Source organism: Dermacentor silvarum, chromosome 1 (genome assembly GCF_013339745.2).
Source record: "Dermacentor silvarum isolate Dsil-2018 chromosome 1, BIME_Dsil_1.4, whole genome shotgun sequence".
Taxonomy (NCBI): Eukaryota; Metazoa; Arthropoda; class Arachnida; order Ixodida; family Ixodidae; genus Dermacentor; species Dermacentor silvarum.
The window spans coordinates 318,217,941-318,236,943 of NC_051154.1; the positions used below are offsets into that span (position 1 = coordinate 318,217,941).

At 44.2% G+C, this 19,003-nt stretch overlaps 1 protein-coding gene across 7 annotated transcripts in view; it reads right to left on the minus strand.

Moving 5' to 3' along the window:
* The window catches only part of LOC119437313 (2-oxoglutarate dehydrogenase complex component E1), a 565,962-nt gene that overhangs the window by 461,697 nt on the left and 85,262 nt on the right, over positions 1 to 19,003 (minus strand). For all 7 annotated transcript variants that reach the window (XR_007464942.1, XM_049660429.1, XM_049660428.1 and 4 more), the window contains exons 14-17: positions 13,569 to 13,839; positions 11,276 to 11,403; positions 8,271 to 8,449; positions 1,231 to 1,302 (exon numbers count right to left, since the gene is read on the minus strand). Coding sequence is in view for 6 of the 7 variants with exons in the window: in XM_049660429.1 (XP_049516386.1) it covers positions 1,231 to 1,302; positions 8,271 to 8,449; positions 11,276 to 11,403; positions 13,569 to 13,839 (650 nt within the window). In the remaining variant the exon portion in view is untranslated. The remainder of the gene's footprint in view (positions 1 to 1,230; positions 1,303 to 8,270; positions 8,450 to 11,275; positions 11,404 to 13,568; positions 13,840 to 19,003) is intronic.

Genomic DNA, 19,003 nt, shown 5'->3' on the forward strand with positions numbered 1-19,003 from the left:
ACACGGCGGCGCCTCCGACCGGCATTGCTCCGACACTGCCATATAGCAAAAGCTTAGGAGAGACCCCTCAATGCAGCGGTGGAGGTCCAGTCCGGCCAACGAAACTGCTCCCACTCCGGCAAACACTCGCTTCCCGATAACGGCAGAAAACGTAGCTTCAGGAAGTGGGCTAAGCCGCCACCGGGCCGGCTGGAGCGGTGGCGCCGGCACAGCGGCGGGGGCGCACGGAGGCAGTCGAAGGTGAGGGAGCTATGAGGGAGTTGAGAGAGAGGGCGAGGGGAGCCACCAAAGCCACTGCCACCGAAGCTGCTGAGTTGCCGAGGCCAAATCCGCTTCCCTGCCGCCCTCCTCCCTCACCTTCGACGGTCTCCGCGCGCGCGCCCATCGCCATGCCGGCGCCGCCCACTCCCTGAAGTTTCGTTTTCTGCCGTTATCGGGAAGCAAGCGTTGGCCGGCGTGGGATTTTGCGCTCGCTATGCGCTTGCGCGCCGCGATATTTCCCGACTCGCATCGTTCATGCATCATGCTATGGTGCTCGAATACTTCAAAAATACGTCTTGTTAATTCGAACAAATTTTCAGGCCCTTTCGAGTTCGAATTATCGAGATTCGACTGTAGTGCGGTACCGCATATAGTGCGGATATTAGCGACTCCGGCGACTTACATTATAAGTGGTCTACACTGTATATCATAATTCCTCGGCATTAACAGAAGCCCATATAAAACCGGCCCTTCGCATCTTTCCCCGATTAGATCACAGTTTTAAAGTGCAGCCAAAGTTAACTCGTACTAAACTCATGCATCAGTCACCACTATTCCTTGCCATCTATCATTGGAACAGACTGCTAGCTGAAATCACTTCCGAGAACAATCAGGATGCTTTTCTTAATAAACTGAAGTGCTGGATGCATACTGATAAATAAAAGCCTTTCCATGACCTATATTTTTAGCTTGTAATTCAAACTTGTATTTGTACAATTCAATCTTGTATTTGTACATCTCAATCTTGTATTGGTGATCTTGTATCTTGCATTCTGTGTAGGATTTCTTTCTTTTACTTGTGGTGCTATGTATATTGTCCATTCATTGCTTTTTTTTTTTTTCAACCCCCTATGTAATGCCTGTAAAAGAGCCTTTAGGGTACATGAAAAAAAAAAAAAAACCAAGAAGCCCAACTTGGCCCTTACATGAGAATTGTACGGTATATTGCGAATCCTTAATGGTACTCACCGGAAAGACGTCAGATTCTTCACTGCAGAGCTGGAGGAAACGTTCAGGCCTGCCACTTGAGTGCTCAGGACCCTGTGCAAATAAAAAAAATTATCTGAAATACTTTACAGGGCACTATGGAGTAGGGAGCCAAGGAAAAGGGGGGCATCACAGCAGAATTTATATATTTATTTATATGGGTACCTCACGGGTTTCACGTGGGAACATTGTGTAAGGGGGGAATAGAAATTCTCGTTTCTACAAAGAGCCATCAAGACAATGTAAAATAGAAAAAAAAAAGACACACTCATGGTTGTAAGAAACACAAAATGTACACAGAAATAAAATATACAATGTTAAGGACGACGCATAAGGTTATGAATCTGTATAAACAGCTGTACCTAGCCAAGAATACATTTCTAGTACTAAAGAAACAGCGCCTGCAGCAGTTTCGTTAAGTTTTTGGCATCTTGAACGTTGGCTATATTATCTGGAAGATTATTCCAGAATACAATGGCATGTGGCAATGCAGATATGTTAAATGCATTTGTGTGACCATAGAGACGCTGAAAATTGAGGCTGTTGTGCAAACGGCAGGAACAGCGATAAGGTCTAAGAAGCGGCAATGAAGAGGGATGTTTCCTGTTGATGATTTTGTGGAGCAGACAGACAAGTGAAATGTTTCTGCGCGAGTCCAACGAAGGAAGTGATAGCGATTGTTTGATTCTAGTCACATTGAAATGTCCGCTGTAGTCACTGACGATGAAATGTGCGACACGGTTTTGAACTGATTCTAAACATCAGATTAGATAGGCTTGTTCGAGAGACCATATGGGAGATGCATAATCGAGTTTAGGACGTACAAATGTTTGGTAGGCGAGCTTCCGCGTGGAGGGGGGGGAGGCATTGCGAAGATTGAACTTTAAGTAACCTAGTATACGAGACGCCTCTGCTGTTATCTTGCTAATATGAGTAGAACAAGAAAGGAGGGATGTGAGGTGGATGCCCAAGTACTTGTAAGATGAAGTTGGATGGACATGATTACCATCAAGGAAATATTCAAACGTAGAGATTGATCGCTTTCGAGTAATAGTTATTTCGTTACACTCAACATTTAAGGTCATCAGCCAAGCTGAGCAGCAGGTTGTTACGCGATCGAGGTCTTGCTGCAGTGCGATATGATCTGATGGTAACTAGATTTTGCAATAGATTATGCAGTCGCCCGCAAAAAAAGGCTAATAGATGATGTGATATCTGAAGGGAAGTCGTTTATAAAAATTAAAAATAACAAAAGGCCAATAACACTCCCCTGTGGAACACCAGATATCACTTCAGTGAGAGGGGAAGACATGTTATTAATTACGGTGAACTGCTTACGAAAACACAGAAAGTTTCTAATCCAAGAGGCCATCAGAGAATCAATGTTAAGAGATGACACTTTAACTATTAATCTTCAATGGCTACGTGATCAAACGCCTTGGAAAAAATCAATGATAATGCAATCTGCTGAAAAATGTCCATCCACATTGTTGAAAAGCTCGTTTGTGACTTTGATGAGCTGTGTATTGCAAGAAAGCCCTTTGCGGAAGCTGTGCTGGTTACAGAAAAAGTAATTGTTTAGCTCCAAGTGAGATGTAACGTATGATGAAATAATGTGCTCGAGTAGCATACATGGTATGCTTGTAGGAGATATGGGACAATTGTTACTAGGCAAGCATTGACACCGGATTTGAAGATGGGGATGACTTTGGCAATCTCTCCAGTTTGTATCGATTGCTGAAAAATATGGCAGAGAATGGTGCTAGATGGAACAACAGTCTGCTTTAAAATTTTAGAGTTAATATGCCTTGGTTGAATGTACACTGAGGAAAAATAAAGAACTTAGCACCAGGAAGTTGCACTATGTTATAAAAATTCATGTTGTCAATGAAATGTCTCACAATTTAACTGTAAGGCAGTGATGTCTAGAACACTATTCAATAATCAAATAGCGGGAGGAAGGGCTGATGAGTTAAAAGATAGTGTTCTATAGATCGCCATTAAATTACAGCACAAGTGTATAACAATGTGCAACGTGCACTATAACAATGTCCACTATGGTTCACGAAAGAACTTTATGAATTACTGCAATGACAACATGTGACAAGGAGTGACGATAAACAGAACAAATGAATCTTTTCACTAGTACAGTCAAACTTTGATATAGTGAAAACAGTTATAACAAATTATCAGATATAACATACTAAAAAAAATGTGGTTGCCCATGCTTTATTTTGATGGTGTAGTAAGGCTCTCTAACTACTACCGCTTAGCGAGCGTTTCTCGCATGAAGCAAAAGCTTGAGCTACCTCCCCTTTCTACTAGACGTCGAATATCCCGCTTATGCCTGTTTCATAAAATATACTACACTAATAATGACCTAAAAATTACACTTTTTTCGCCCCCAAGCCATTTGTCATCCCGTATTGATCATCGAATGAAGGTTGGGGTGCCTCAGTGTAAAAGCAATGCATACCTCGAAGCCTTTATCCCGAAAACAAGTCAAGACTGGAATCGCTTTCCCGCCTCCATCATCACTATTACAGACCGTGATGTGTTCAAGTCGGCTATCTGTGATCATGTGCTGCCTCATTAACCATTTTTTCATTTTTTTGCTACTGCCATTCCTTTCTGTAATGCCTGTTCAGTCTTGAGAGTAAATAAATGAAATGAAATAACGAAACTGAAAACGTGGGACCTGACATGGCATCGGTTATAACAAAGCAAATTTTTGCTTGCATGCGACTCAAGATATGTATTATGGTAGCAAAAGTGTCAAATGCAGTCGGTGACCAAGTTTTCAGATGGCTTGTTTTTCGGACTTTTGCGATTATTCTGACTTCCCGGCAGCAATGACACCTACCCCTAAAATCAATGTTAATGGCAACCTAAATTTCAGATGTCGCATGATGTGCTACTCAACTTCTTGGACATAATACGCTCGTGCAATGTACTACAAACATGGTGGCTGCGAGCAAAGTTGCTCCTGTATTGACGCAGCACTAAACTGCAACTTTAGTTACAGGCTTCCGACAAAGCGGTGGCGGTTACCACCTCCGTGTCCGGCTGCAAGAAAAATTCACCGATGAGTGGCAAAATGGCTGGCGACGAGCCACCTATCGGCGATCAAACGCGAGAACACACACATGGACTAGACTCACAGCCATATAGCAGCGGAGTTTAAGTCCACACTTTCACCTTATTTTTATCACATGACCACAGACCACACTCGACCTTGAGTCCAGAAAGTCCCCTTTGCTGGAGTGGTTGATGAGCTTCAGTACAGATTTTTGGGTTTCTTTGGAAATTTCTGAGCTGAAGTTGCATAATAATAAACTTAGTGTCTGCTCCACAACATTGAAGCATAAAACGGATCCTCAAGCAACTGGAAAAAAAGCTAAGATAACCCCCCCTTTTCAAATCAGGCAATCGCACATGCCCTATTTGTTACTATCCAACTTCTGATACCTGAATCTCGTCTAAGCTCCTAGAGCACGTAATAGCCTTCAATGTCATGAATCACTCAGAAAAAATGAATTCTTTTTCTTTATTAACATGCATTTATATGATTTTACTCTTGTGGAACACAACTCACTGAGTTTCCCCCTGACATACTAATTTCCTTGGATATCTTAAAATATACGACATTTTTTAAGACTTTGAAAAGGCATGTGATTGTGTTCGCATTAACCTACTCGTAAAATTAACTTGCTGTGGCTTACCTTCTAACTTAATTAACTGGATTGAGGACTTCCTTAAAGGTTGTATACAATTCACCTCAGCCAATAACCACCAATCACCACTCCCTAATGCAACATCAGGAGTTCCACAGGGCGATAGCCTATCGCTGCTACTATTCCTAATCTACATAAATGATCTCCCTACTAAATTAAAAATAAACAGACTTTTTGCAGATGATTGCGTAGTATACTCAGCCATCCCGAGCACTGACGGTAACACCATTCTACAGGATGATACTGGTGAAATAAATGGCTTATGCCCCTTAACTTATCAAAATGTAAACTAATCTCATTTTCTCATAAACGTGACATCATTCACCACACCTACAATATTATTTTGTCCCTGTAAGCCCTGGAACTTCCTACAAGTACCTTGGCATTCATATGACACCATTATCCTGGGTACTGCACATCAACACTATTTGCTGCAAAGCTTCCAGAACTCTTGGGTACCTCCCACACAATCTGAAGTCTGCATCCATTGAAATAAAAAAAAACTAGCTTATCACCTTCATCTGTCCAAAGCTCGAATATGCTTCATCAATCTGGTATCCCTCACAAACTTATCTGACAATTAACTTGGAAGCCATACAAAACTGCGTCACTCGCTTTATCACCTCACCATACTCGCCCGAAACCAGCATCACAATTCTAACACTGTCTCCCTTCCAACACTCCAATTGCGTCTTTACATTGTCTGTCTACCGTATTTTCCGGTCTATAAGTCACACCGATGCATAAGACGCACCTCTTCGTTCGGTAAGCGATTAAAAAAATATTGTGACGTTTCTTTCCATGAACGTGGGTCACGCGCAAGCGTAAGGGTGCTTCTAGCTCACTGTAGTAAGGGTACCATATATTTCCGCTCCAGGCGCATTTCTGTCGTCGTGGTTGCCACGATGTTCCGTATAAAGTCCAAGGGCGATAAAGGGCGATAACATCGTCCCCGTGTGCCATACTCTGTATGTGCAAGTGAAAGCGTCCGACAGTGAGCCGAATCGCGCACAAGGGAGGAAAGCGGGAAGGCAGTTTGTATGCTGGTAGCAACTGCGTAGTTTGCACAGCGGCGCGCGCTGTATCTTGACAGCAATCTGCAGATGCGACAAATTCGGGGTCGGCCGACACACGGTCGACCTGCCGCCGCTTGCGTTGCTGCTCCGTCCTCATCGCACGGCGCTCGGGAACTCGATGAGGGAGGGCATCATATTCCGTACTCGGTGAGGGAGTACGGAATATGATGCACGCAGAATGAAACATGCTCACTTCGTACTGACTGCAGCAGGGAACACCAGTCCATTTGGTTTATTGCCTATTAAAAGCGTGCAGTACACTTCCAACGGCACTACGCCACGTGTGGCGTGAAATAGATAGGTCAAGATTAGAGGTGAGCGAATACTCGAATATTTGATTTCAAATCGAATAGTGAGCACTTCAGTAATTCAATATCGAATATTTAGTACTGTTAGATTTTTGGAATATCGGTACCTTCGGTGAACTACCCAGTGGTAGTCAGTGCCTTGACATGTGCAACAATCCCACGGTACGTGACCTTTATCGGTACAAGGTTTGACCAGGTTGCCTGGACCGATCGAAATGATTAGCGCTACACGAACAGAGAGAACAACAAAATCAGCGCGTGTGGATAGCACGGAAGCATGCCTGATGATTGGGCCGATTAGCCATTGGAAGGCATGCTGATCCCATCAAATATGCGAGTTCAGTGTTCACACATGCAGATTCACGCAGTCTAGAGCTTTCTATCCACATGCGAGCACACAGACGAACTTGGCATACAGTAGTTGCCCGCTGATCACCTGCAGACTTGAGCGCCACTTCAACTATCAATTTAACACATTCCTGTCAGCGCCTATACCCATCGATAGCCTATTATTGAAAGTTTCAACTTCAAATTTTACTGCGCTCGGAGCACTTTCGGACTGCTAGCGCCATCCAGCACATAAGAGGACATAATTTTCTAGTTTAGCTTTCGTGTTTATTTTTTTCACCGTGGGGAAATTTTTAAAGTGCCCTTTAGTCAGGCGTGACGACCGCTTGCAGCTTCTGACAAGGCATCGACGTCATGTGCAGCAGTCCTTTGGAAATGGCAAATTTCGACGGATTCCTTCTTGATGGTGGCAGCAGCACAGACTCGGAAGATGATTTTGATTCATTGGACTTCAGCCCGGACTGCGAAAGTGCGTCAAATAGCCCCGAAACGTCGACAGGTATCCGCCGGCAAGTTTCGTTTTCTACTCCGAACTGTTTCGTCGCTGCCACGCTCAAATATAAAGATCTCCGGTGTGTTCTAAAGGTCACAGTTCTTATCTGCAAAGTGTCAACGTCGTTTTGGCAGGACCACTTGCTGGCGGCGGAGGCACAAAGAGTGGAGTCTTGTGCAAGAAGGCCAGGACTGGATCTCGGCATTGCGCTACACTGTGCTGTGCAGCGGTTCGTAAGAGCTGCAGCGGCTTTTACACGCTGGCACGATAGCCGCTTCGGCTAACATTTTTCTTTGTATATAAAAACTTCTGCAGATAGAAAGCTTTGCAGGAATGTTGTATATAGCCTTGTTGTTTAAAATGTATATTTCGAAATTTTTTTATGTTCTCTTGGTACAAAGCAGCATCAATGTTTTTATGGAGTTTTCTCGTTTTGGTTAAAATTTTTTCATGAAATAATCGTTTTCAAGGAATTGTTTAAGTTTGCTTGAATTAATACTATTAGAAAGTACATTCCTTCTACAAATTGATACATTCTAATATCGAGCATTTGCTGTAGCAGTAAAAAAATTGTTTACTAGACTACCCAAAAGTTACCTATTTTCCTGAGGACAGGAAAGTCTTAAGCTGCCGTGGCGGGCGCTTGCTGCTCTCGATTGCGGGTGCCTCGTGCCTTTTCTTGTTCACATGGGATCTAGTGGCCGGAAAACATACAATCGTAGTTTGGCGATGTAATGAATGTTGGTTCTGAAAGACTGTTTTCAGAAAAAATGTAGCCTAACTGCACTGGATAATTTTTTGTGTTCTTGATCGCGAACATCGGCGACGGGAAATCGTACGCAACAGGATCGTATCAACGAGGTTTTACTGTACTAATTTGATGTTCCCCTAAAACAGTGGACCATACTGTGCTTCACTCAAGGAGTGGTGCTATCCTTCGCTTGGAGGAGCCGAGGAAAAAGAACAAGTTGAATCTTGTAAGCAAATAGCAGGTTCAATACAACAGGAACTAAAGGCACAGACTCAATACAAACAATCATGCGGGACAAGTAGTGCTGTGTACCATGCCCTCCATGCCATGAGGCAGAAGCATGACGAGGCCACTCTGCCGGACCCACTTGGCCTGTCCGCTGCTGATGAACTGGTCGATGATGCACTGGGCTGTGTTCATGAAGTCCCCAAATTGGGCCTCCCACATTACCAGCGCATTGGGGTTGGTCATCGAGAATCCCAGCTCAAAGCCTGAGGCGGAAAAGTGCAATTCATGGAATCAAAAGAACAGAGAACAAATAGCACCAGAAAACAAGAAAAGATCTACGCAAGAAGACTGGGGAAACTAATGAAATTATGTATGGACAGTATCGAGTATTAAAGGAAACAGAGAGCACTACACCATCAATTGCCACCAAGATGTGGCAAGAAGGCCTGCAGACTATCTTTCTATGCAGAGACGTCTGCTTGATGCTTCCTATGAGACCTTTTCTGATGAAGTTAAAGAACTGTAGCAATTCCACTTGTTTTACTACTATTTCAGAGTTCCCATTAACTCTTTCATAGCTACGCCTATAGAAATTGATCAATTTGATCAACATTTTTTCAACGCGTTCTTATAAACTTCTGTTAGAATTCTACTAGCAACATCATGCACCATCTGAAATGATGACTGAACTTCAACTAATCGCCCGATCTGACAATTTTTGGCAGATTGTCGAGTTTGGAAAAATAGAACTTTGACTGGGAGTACCGTTGAAACTAGCTTCCAGTGCTCCTAACACTTCAATAAAAAGATGCAAAATTTGCACTTTGGCCGACTAGGCACCATAACTTTTAAATGACAGCAGCAGTAAAGACACAGAAGCTTCCCTGAGGTAGTCAATTTTCTGTTCCAACATATAAGCTGTTTGAATGATGTCTCAAACAACGGTAGATGAGTGCATGTGCGTGTTATTTTGATAATTGTGTTTGACTAATATCAAGTGCAACTTTGTTTTCCCTATCGTGGATTGCTTTTATCCATCAGTGCTTCGACAGCACATCTACAACTTATTACAAGCAATCCTTCCTGTCGTGTGGGGTTTTCACTCAAACAGGAACACTCAAACAAGATTTCAGACCAACCTTCGACCGAAGCATGACCGTATTCATTACTGTACAATATTGTGCAATAGTCCACAATACTGTACACTAGTACTGTACAGGAATTGAACAAAGCACGTGGAGACTCCAGGCATAACAGACCAGCTTGATTGCACAGAACAGCTCATGGAACACAATCAAGTATGGGGTGGCTTCTGCATGCTCCCTGACTTGACAACCAATGCTTTGCGAACCTAAAGAATTCAGTAAAAAACAAACCAGGTGCCTCTTCCAATGAGTAAAAACAAATGCTCCCTGTACAATAGAAACATTCATTTTCACATTTCCCCACATAAGCATGGGCATCACTATGTGTAGTATTGACACCAACAAATTTTCATAATTCTTTTTGCATGTTCTGACTTACAAAACATTGGAACTAGGAAGCAGGGGCATATTTTGTACATTACAGATTTTTTTTTTTTTTTGCTCTCAGTACTCATACTAAAAATAGTATACGTGTTCCTTGAGGTGCTTCTTAGAAGTTTCACATAAGAATTCTGAAAAATTGTCTGCGCAATTATTACTGCTATACATCCATTCAAACAACGTGTGACCAGGTCATAATTTTATGTATCGCAGTGGGTGATCATTTCCAAGTTTTCCAAAATTTTTGAAAATCGCCTGTGGCAGACAGCCTAATTCTTGTCCTTGAGCTGGAATACTCGAAGAGGCAGGCATTACTAGCATGAGAAATCGAAATGCATGTTCAGCTAATTAACAAAAATTCACAAATTAATTTCTGAATTATTTTACGGCACATATTGCAATTTACGAATTGCGGTTGGTAAGTTTGCAAGGCGTATCCACTTGAAATGAAGTGGAGCCAGCGCCACTCAGGGCCTTGGTAGGCGGATGTGGACCATCCTTGTTTGGATCGATGGCGTCGTGTAACATGCGGGAACGCAGCTAATAAATCCTCGTATGCTAGCAAATGGCATCAAGGCAGCCAGATTCGAGACCCTCACTATGAATGAACGAGAGAAGAGGGGAAACTGAGGGGCTCGATTTTTTTTTTAATCGTGACCATGTGGGTTCAGCTCCCACTGGTGGCAAGTTATCTTTTCGTCCACTTTCATTTCCCTTTTACTCATTATTTTCTACGTTTCAGTTTGAACCACATCTCCAGGATGACACCAGTTTCGAGATATTCCCGAAAGTGTGGGATGAAATACATGGGCGTTCCAGTTACTTTCGCGCCTCAATTCATAAAAGAGCATTTTGTTAAAAAATTAAGTGGAAAAACAGTGCACTTTTACGGTGAGTTTGATGGTGCATATTTCCATACTGGTATCACTCTGGAAATTCATTACAAGTGGATACGCTTTGCAAACTCACCGGCTACAATTCGTAAACTGTAATATGTGCTGCAAAGTAATTAAGAAGTTTATTAGTGAATTTTTAATTAGTTGAATATGTTCCGATGTCTCGTGCAAGTAATGTCTGCCTCTCTGAATAATCCAGCTCAAGGACTAAAATTATGTTATCTGCAACAGGCAATGTTTGAAAATTCCAAAAAATTTTAAAATGATCACTTCGTGGTTTCAAATATGTCTTGAAATAAAATTTTAAAACATAAAGGACCGAAAATGAGCACATTTCCAGCGGTAATGAAAGAGTTAACCCTTTCTGGTCCGAATTTTTCAGATGAACTGGAAAATTTACATTACGTGCATCTGAACGAGAAAAGACCACCCAAAAAATTCCCCGGAAAGAGGGTGGTCCCAGATTGAGCTTCCACACCAGGACAACCCATGTGGGTTTTCCTTCAGATTTGTGCAGCTTTCAGGTGGATTACAATTTTTCATTTCATGCCTCTACGATCAAGCATGCACAGACTGCGAACTATAAGAGCATCTGAGCAGTGCACACAACATACAAGCGCACATATAAAATATATAGGGGGGAAAAATCACACATAAAAGGCCTTACCAAGTACGCCATACTCGGATAGGGAGCTGTTGCAGACGGTGTAGGGTGCCTGGTCTGGCCAAAGGTGACACAGGGGTCGGTAGGTCGTCTTGTCGATCGTCTGGTTGTGCAGCACATGATGCCGGTGACTATCAAAAGAGGGGCAGATTATCTCAAAGCCTCAAAGACACCGAACAATAAAATGTGGTCTGAACAAGAGAAGGGAAACCGAGGGGCTAAATTTTCTGTTAAACACAACCATGTAAAGTCCATAGACAATGAAGCCAAGGAAAACATAGGGGAAATTAGCTGTGGTTGAAATGTATAAAATAATGAAGAAAAGGGAAATAAAAGTGGACAAAAAGATAACTTGCCACCGGTGCGTGCCGAACCCACAACCTCTGCAGTACACGTGCATTGCACTACCAATTGTGCTACGGCGACAGCCATCGATCTGGCCACCATCTTGGGTATTTATGTTTACTAGATCTACACCTAGGAGTGTTCGCCAGCGCCACTCAAGGCCTTGGTAGGCGAATGTGGACCATCCTTGTATTGCCCGATGGCGTCGCATAACACGCAGGAACGTGGCTAACAAACTCTCGTATGCTAACTAATGGCATCAAGGCAGCCAGATGCGAGACCCTCACTATGAATGAACGAGAGTAGAAGGGAAACCGAAGGGCTTGATTTTTTTTTTGTTAATCATGACCATATAAAGCCAACAGACAATGAAGACGAAAAGCATATCAGCCCGCCATGGCCCTGAGTGGCGCTGGCTAACGTCTCCCAGGTGTAGATCTAGTAAACATAAATACCCAAGATGGTGGCCAGATTTTTAGCCATCGCCGTAGCACAATCAGTAGTGCAATGCACGTGCAATGTGGAGGTTGTGGGTTCAGCTCCCACTGGTGGCAAGTTATCTTTTCATCAGTATTTGCTACATTTCAGTTTCAACCACAGCTAAGTTGCCCTATGCTTTCCGCGGCTTCATTGTCTGTTGGCTTTATATGGTAATGTGGGTTGAAGCAACATGCACTGAACTTAAAGGGGCTCTCGGAACACTTTGAAGGCAAAGTTTTTCGGTCGCGGATTGGGTATATTGACAGACAGTTGAAGAGATGAATGCAACAAGAGTGGCAGCGATAGGGGTACACAGTCCGAAGTTATTCAGCCGAGAAACTTCAAAATACAAGAAAAAGAATACATGTCCTCAACCCAAATTTTGCAAGATCTTCTGTCCCCATTTCTCTCACCCACTGACGTAACACCACTGCCAATGGTAAGAGCCCAAAGCGCCTACGTATTCACACTCCACGGTTGCCTACATGTTCTGTGTTCACGGATTCCGGTTACTCTGGTGTGCTGATGACGCTGGTCGAGCAACCTGGGACTGCGCAATGTCTTTTTTCTTTAGTTCAGCTTTAGTTCAGCGCAGCACCGCGAACAACAAAAAGGGTGCGGCAACAACGATGCACCGAGGTGAGGAACCTGCACCACGAGAACAACGTGCAAAATGAGGCAGCAGGGCGACAAGGCTGCTCACGGGCGTACAAAAGCGAGAAGAGGAGCTTTTGTGCTCAGAGGCCAGAGGCATGCCCCCATAAGAGAGGCGAAAGAACAGCCAGCACCCCTACCTAGTTTTGTGGTCGTAGTGATTTCTTTTTATAGCCTCATCTGTTTGCGTCAATATAAAGATTACAGCAAACGAAAATAAAATCAATTATTAATTAATTACGTTTTTTGCTGCAATGCAGTGGTCATCTGCAACTTGAGTTTTTCAGCAATCGCGGAGCAGCGAGTTGTGACGTCGATGATGGTTCTGGCGAATGCCACTAGGTATTGATGCGGTCGGCAGCAATATAGTGATTTGTTTGCGCGAATAAAATATTAAATATTTCGATATGGCAGCTTTGACCTATGCTAGAATCATCTCCAATGGTCAGTCTACGCAACCTGCAATCGATAGATGATGGCTTGAAAAGTGTTTGAGGGCCCCTTAATGTGCTGTGCTGGGTAACTGCGCTTCGCGATGGCCACCAAGGCGATCATCTCACCGCCAACACTACGAGGCAGTGGCACCACCAGTCTTTCACTTTTGCATCTTTACTGGCTCACTGAGCCGCTTTGCACGGTAAGAGTGGCTTTCTTGGTATTGTAGAAGGATAATTTATTCATACTACAGCTTATTTTTGACTTTCTTGTGTCCCTTCAAAAGCACTTGCTCGAGTAGAGATGCTCGAGAGATGCTGTGTCCGGTCTGGCACTGAAAGCTAATGCCTTGCCCATGACAAGAGGACAAAGAGGGGCGCACCTGAACGTGCCCCGTTCAACATCCTGCCCGCTGAGGCGCACATGGATGCCTTCCTTGAGCAGGGAGCCAAAGGCCATGGCTTCGCCCAGGGCCCAGTCGACCGTCTTCTGCTCAACCATCTCAGCGCGTGCCTTGAGGATACGCCGCAGGCCTGCGTGGATCTTGAAGTTGCCCGGCGGGGGCGAGCTGAACGCCGTGCCTATGTGTTGCAGGACGTCTTCAGACACACCCGTCGGGTCACACTTGATGGGATCCCGCTCCCCAAAGAAACCTGCATTTCATGTCGCTCATGGTTACCAGACCCGCAATGACGTGCACTTTTTTCTGAACATTTCTTAATTCCAAAAAGAAACAAAGAAATATATGGCGACAGCTTGCTATGCCCATTCTTGTTATTTTTAATCAGCCATTGTGGAAGCTAAGTCTGTTTCAAGGAATTAATTCATTGATTTACAATACCTCAAGTAGCTTGAGGGGTTTTACATGATGGGTGGGCGAGTATACAAATTAGCAGAAACACAAGACTACTGCAGCATTTTACAATACTAATAGCACACAACTTTTTAAGCAAATGGGGGCAAAATGTACCACTTTACGCTAAATTAAACTAAATTAACAAGCATAGTGTTACACGCGCACAAGCAAACATGAGCACATCTCTCTCGATGACTGCGGAAACTCGCTCTGTCAAAACGCTGGAGTGACGAAGCGCGGCAGCAGCGGTAAGCGAATTGGCCTTCGTGCTAGCACGCTTCTCGCTTCAATGCGAACTATGAGCGGCGAAAACACAGCGCGTGGCGGACTCCCCTTCCTGTCGTGGATCGCTATAAGATAGGGCCAAGGCGATCGTATCGCCGAAGAGGATCGTCGCAGAATACGTCCTGCTTCGGTCCACTGAAACCCTTCCGCGTTTCTTTGGTTGCGAAAATGCTCTCCTCCTGTTTGCGATAGTCCCGCACGCAAGTTTCGGATTCACCGAACTCTCATGACGCAGCCCGATTTCGGTCCGTCTCCGCAGGTATGATCACTTTACTTTTGAATGCGGCATCGCAATGTACTCGGCACTTCGTGCTGATAGAGCAAATACAGAAAACGGGAAGACTGGTGGTAGACTAATGCCTAAGCACACGTACTACAGCACATGGAGGAAGCGTGTGAGGCGGCCATTTTAAAGTGCCGATGGAGATATGGTAACGCAGATTTAGGGTCGTACTCGATCCTAACGTGCACGCCATTTTTGGACCTGTTTTATCAGAAAAAAAAGTGCACGTTAGATTCGAGTAAATATGGTAACTTGGCTAATCTTTCTCCACGAAGGGACACTGAAAAGACTGTATTGCATTTGCTGTGTCACATTATGTCCTCAGGCCCAGTCACCAAACAATGAACCAGCAGCGCAGCACATTGCGAGTCATTAGGAGAGCCTCAATGAGATACCACGCAAACTAAGTCTCCAGGTAGGACTGTTCACCAAGCCTGGCAAACCTGGCTCTGAGTGCTACACCTGATAACTTTCTGTGGCAGCAGAGCCAAAGGGCCTCTTCGATTATGCAATCCCGGACTGTCCGCAAACCGTCCGCGGCTTCCGGTCTGACTAGCCCTGACAGAAGAGCGCGTCACAGTCACGTGATCCAGCTGTCGGGGACTGTCCGAGATTTCGGTAGAAGCACCGCGACCGGAAGTCACCCTCCTGGCTGCCGTCGTCTGCTCTTTGCTACTCGTAGATAGCCCCTACCCAGCGTTTTTATTAGCGTGGCCTCCGCAATGGTGCAGTCTCAGAGGCGTACGTCGCCGACACAACCATGAAGCTAGCACAGTGTAATCGTAGCCTGGGCGCGCAGAACGTTTTCGCAAAGCGCAGTTTATTACGTCGCGCTAGCCAGCTCATTGCCTGAGAAGTTTACGTGGAATTCCCACACGGACGTAAGCGAAATCGTGGTGATGGTGAAATAAATGTATTTTTTGGCCCTAAAATTGCTGTGGAGAGACTCCGAAATGATGGTCGTGCCACGTTACTGTTCATGCAGAAAGCACCCGCCTACATCCTCAAAGCTCGCGAGACCGTCTGCTAATTAAAGGCCCGACGCGTGAGAGAGCGCGTGTACACCGTCTACTAATCCTGCACGTCAAAAATCAAACGAAGGGATCAACATATATGTCAACAACAATCCGCGAATCTCCTATTGTATACCACCCCAGCTACCGGCATGAAATAGCCACATGTAATATATGATTCCTTGCACGTACGCTAGTTTCACTTACCTGAAAAGCAAAATTTACCTGCAATGAGCATAACAGATTTCATGAAATACAGTAAGAAAAGCAAGCATGGGCGCCTGATCGCTGTGCTTCTTTCTTAAAAAAAACAAAAAAACGCGAAGACTAAAGCTACAGCAATTAGACGGCTCGTAAAAAACTTGCATGATGGCACACAAAGCACCGATGTAACAGAGGCGATAACTCAATGCACAGTAGTTGCCGTCTGGAGCGCGCAAAGTACGCAGAAGCACACGGAATCTTTCACAACATGGCGTCAAACACCGCGCGTGCTGCCGTCGTCTGCTAGCTACTTGCGCTTGTCCGAACAAACATCTGCTGACAGCTCCAACAGTCCGCGGGTAGTCCGGAACTTCCGGTCCGTGAAAAAAAACGAATGCGCTTATGACAACATTCGGACTAGTGGGCAGAGCTTCGGAAGCTGTCCAAGCAAAATCGAATGCGGCACAGCAGTCCCAAGCAGTCCGGGACTGTCAGGGACTGATAATCGAAGAGGCCCAAAGCTACGTGCACACGTTTGCACCTGCGGAGCTTCTGTTCTTGTGTTACTACACCAAGTAGTGCTGACGTTGACGCAGTAAAAAAAAAGTGTGCTTTGGTTTCATAGTTTTCACTGCACTGCGTCCCATTTTTCAATCTGGGAAGAGTCCGCCCGTCTTGCCCCTGAGCAGAACAGACGTTATCCAAGGTTGTTCTATTTCTCCAATGGTGAAAGGCACGTTGTTAGTCGGGAATGTGTTAAGCCATTAATTGCCAGAGCCAAGTGCAACGCTAATAATTGTCAGTGCATCTACAGAAATTTGTAAGGTTAACAACTTAGCAGAGTGTGAAACGCTTGTGAAACCACCGTCGGGAAGTGGATCGACGGAAGTTGTTGCATGGCGTGCTGTTTTCCAAACGAGATTTGTAATTGGAGGCCAAATATATTTCACTCTCTTAATGATGTCCAAAGCCCCTTGGAGGCCGATGTTTCAGCAAGATTAATGTGCACTTCATAAGTGGAAAAAGCGTCGTAGTACAGTATTGAGTTTAGTGAAGTTTCACTAGCTAGGGTTCCGTTTTTTTTTTTAAATGCCTCCCCGTTAGTCTAATGCATTTATGTTCAATTGTTAAATCTGGCGTCCACCAGGAATTGCTCCTGCCTGGTTGCGGAACAACTAGTCAGAAACGAGTTTTATGCAAGCATTTGAATTTAATATAGAATTTAATAATGAAAAACTCAAGAGCTTCTTTTGAACGAAGGGGAGTTTTTCTGAACCAATTGGAAGCAATTAGAATTATAGAGCGATTCAAGATTTTGTGTTTAAAATTTTGTAGGGCACTTTAGTTGAGGCTTGTTTTGACAGAAAAGAGAAAATTGAATGTTTTGATGGTAAGAGTTACAGAATCGCTAATGAACCAGTCAGAGCCTTATGAGACGAGAGCTAGAGATGCTAACGTGCCATCCATCCAGTTGTGAGCAATGTGCGATTTAAATGTAGGTTGAGATTGTGGGTTACTGAGTACTGCAAGATTATTGGCGGATGCGTACTGTGATAACTGCGCCATGCGTATCTCAGTCAACCGGGCTCCAAAGTTTGTGTTTTGCATTGAATTCGCTGGCAATAATTACAAATGAGTGCATGATGTGAATGATGCAAACTTGAATTTCGCCAAACAAGGGTTCGAGTGGAGCATGAGGTGCACGGTGCAATGATGTCAAACGTAAAACTGGGAGTTGTGCACTTCCCCACAACAGTTAAACTTAAATTCTGGGGCTTTACGTGTCAAAACCTCGATATGATTATGAGGCACGCCAAGTTGGGGGGACTTTGGATGAATTTTGACTGCCTGGGGCTCTTTAACATGCACCCAATGCACGGCAATGGTTTGCCACACAACACGACAGTATTGCAGCGAAGCTGACTTTAGGAGCATGGCCTTCATTGTGCAACACATATTAGATCTTTGCCCAAAATTCAAGCTAAAAAATCCAGTGCATGTTAGATTTTTACTTTGTTTAGAAGCTTTAATGTCACTTTGACTTTTATTTTCTGCTTTGGACACATCTTTAGTTCGACCCACTGGATAATTCGATCAATTCTTAGGTCACGTCAGGGTCGAATTTTAATCGAAGTCGACTGTACTACCAATTCTGAGGTGTCAAATATAAATATGTCGTATCCATTAATGGGTGTCGACAGGTCTAGTCAGTACACCAACAATGCGTACAGTTGAGTCAGCCAAAGAGATCACTGTGGCAAGCAAATTGACTATTACAGAAGTAGCACCCCTTGTGCTGTAATGAAATGACACAAGAAACGTCATTTACTGTCGGCCGCGCAGCGACCTCCCCGGTACTACACTTTCAGCAAAGATGACCCTGGGCTGAACCTGAGGACGAACCAGTTCAGAACGGTCACTCCAAAAAGTCCCGGTTAGGGTTCAATTCCAAGATGGCACAAAACATATTGGTTCGATTTGGTTGATATTAGGCTGAAAATAATGGTTCAGCTCTGGTTTTCGGTTCAGTTCCAGTTCGGTTCGACACTCTGTGGCTGTGAAGAAAGTTCACGCCATTCAATTTGTCCCCCATACCCTCGCTGTCACTGTCAAGAAGATTTATCGGCTTCTTGAGAGCCACATCGGTGCCGTGAATAGATTTGCATCGGCTTGACGGAAAGCCGTAACGTTGGTCACCTACACCTGGCAAAGCAGCACTGGTTAGGATTAGCATGGTGGTGGGCAGCAAATATTAGCAGGTGTTACGAAGTTATGCCAGCTATAAATAGAGTGTAGTGCTCTGCTACCAGTGTCACATGAAGAAACATATTCCTTATGTTTAGCTATGCAATGTCTGTCCGTGCAGACCTAACCCGTGTAGTTTAGTAAACATGGCAGAAATAATCTGTGAAAGGTTTCCCATTAGGCCTGAAGGGTGAACATTCACATTTTTGAAGAGCAAGGCTCGACAACTATTCATGACTTGTCCATTGTTAGATGGTATTTTGTACGCATGAACAATAGTCAACTTTCTTTGTGTGAGCCTGGGAGCAACTTTTTTTTTAAAGAGCATGGCCCACCATAATCGACTTCGACTGCAATCCTAGCATGCAGTGTGCGGCTTCCAAAGCAGTAGTAGCAATCACGATATATTCAAGCCCCTATATATTAACCTT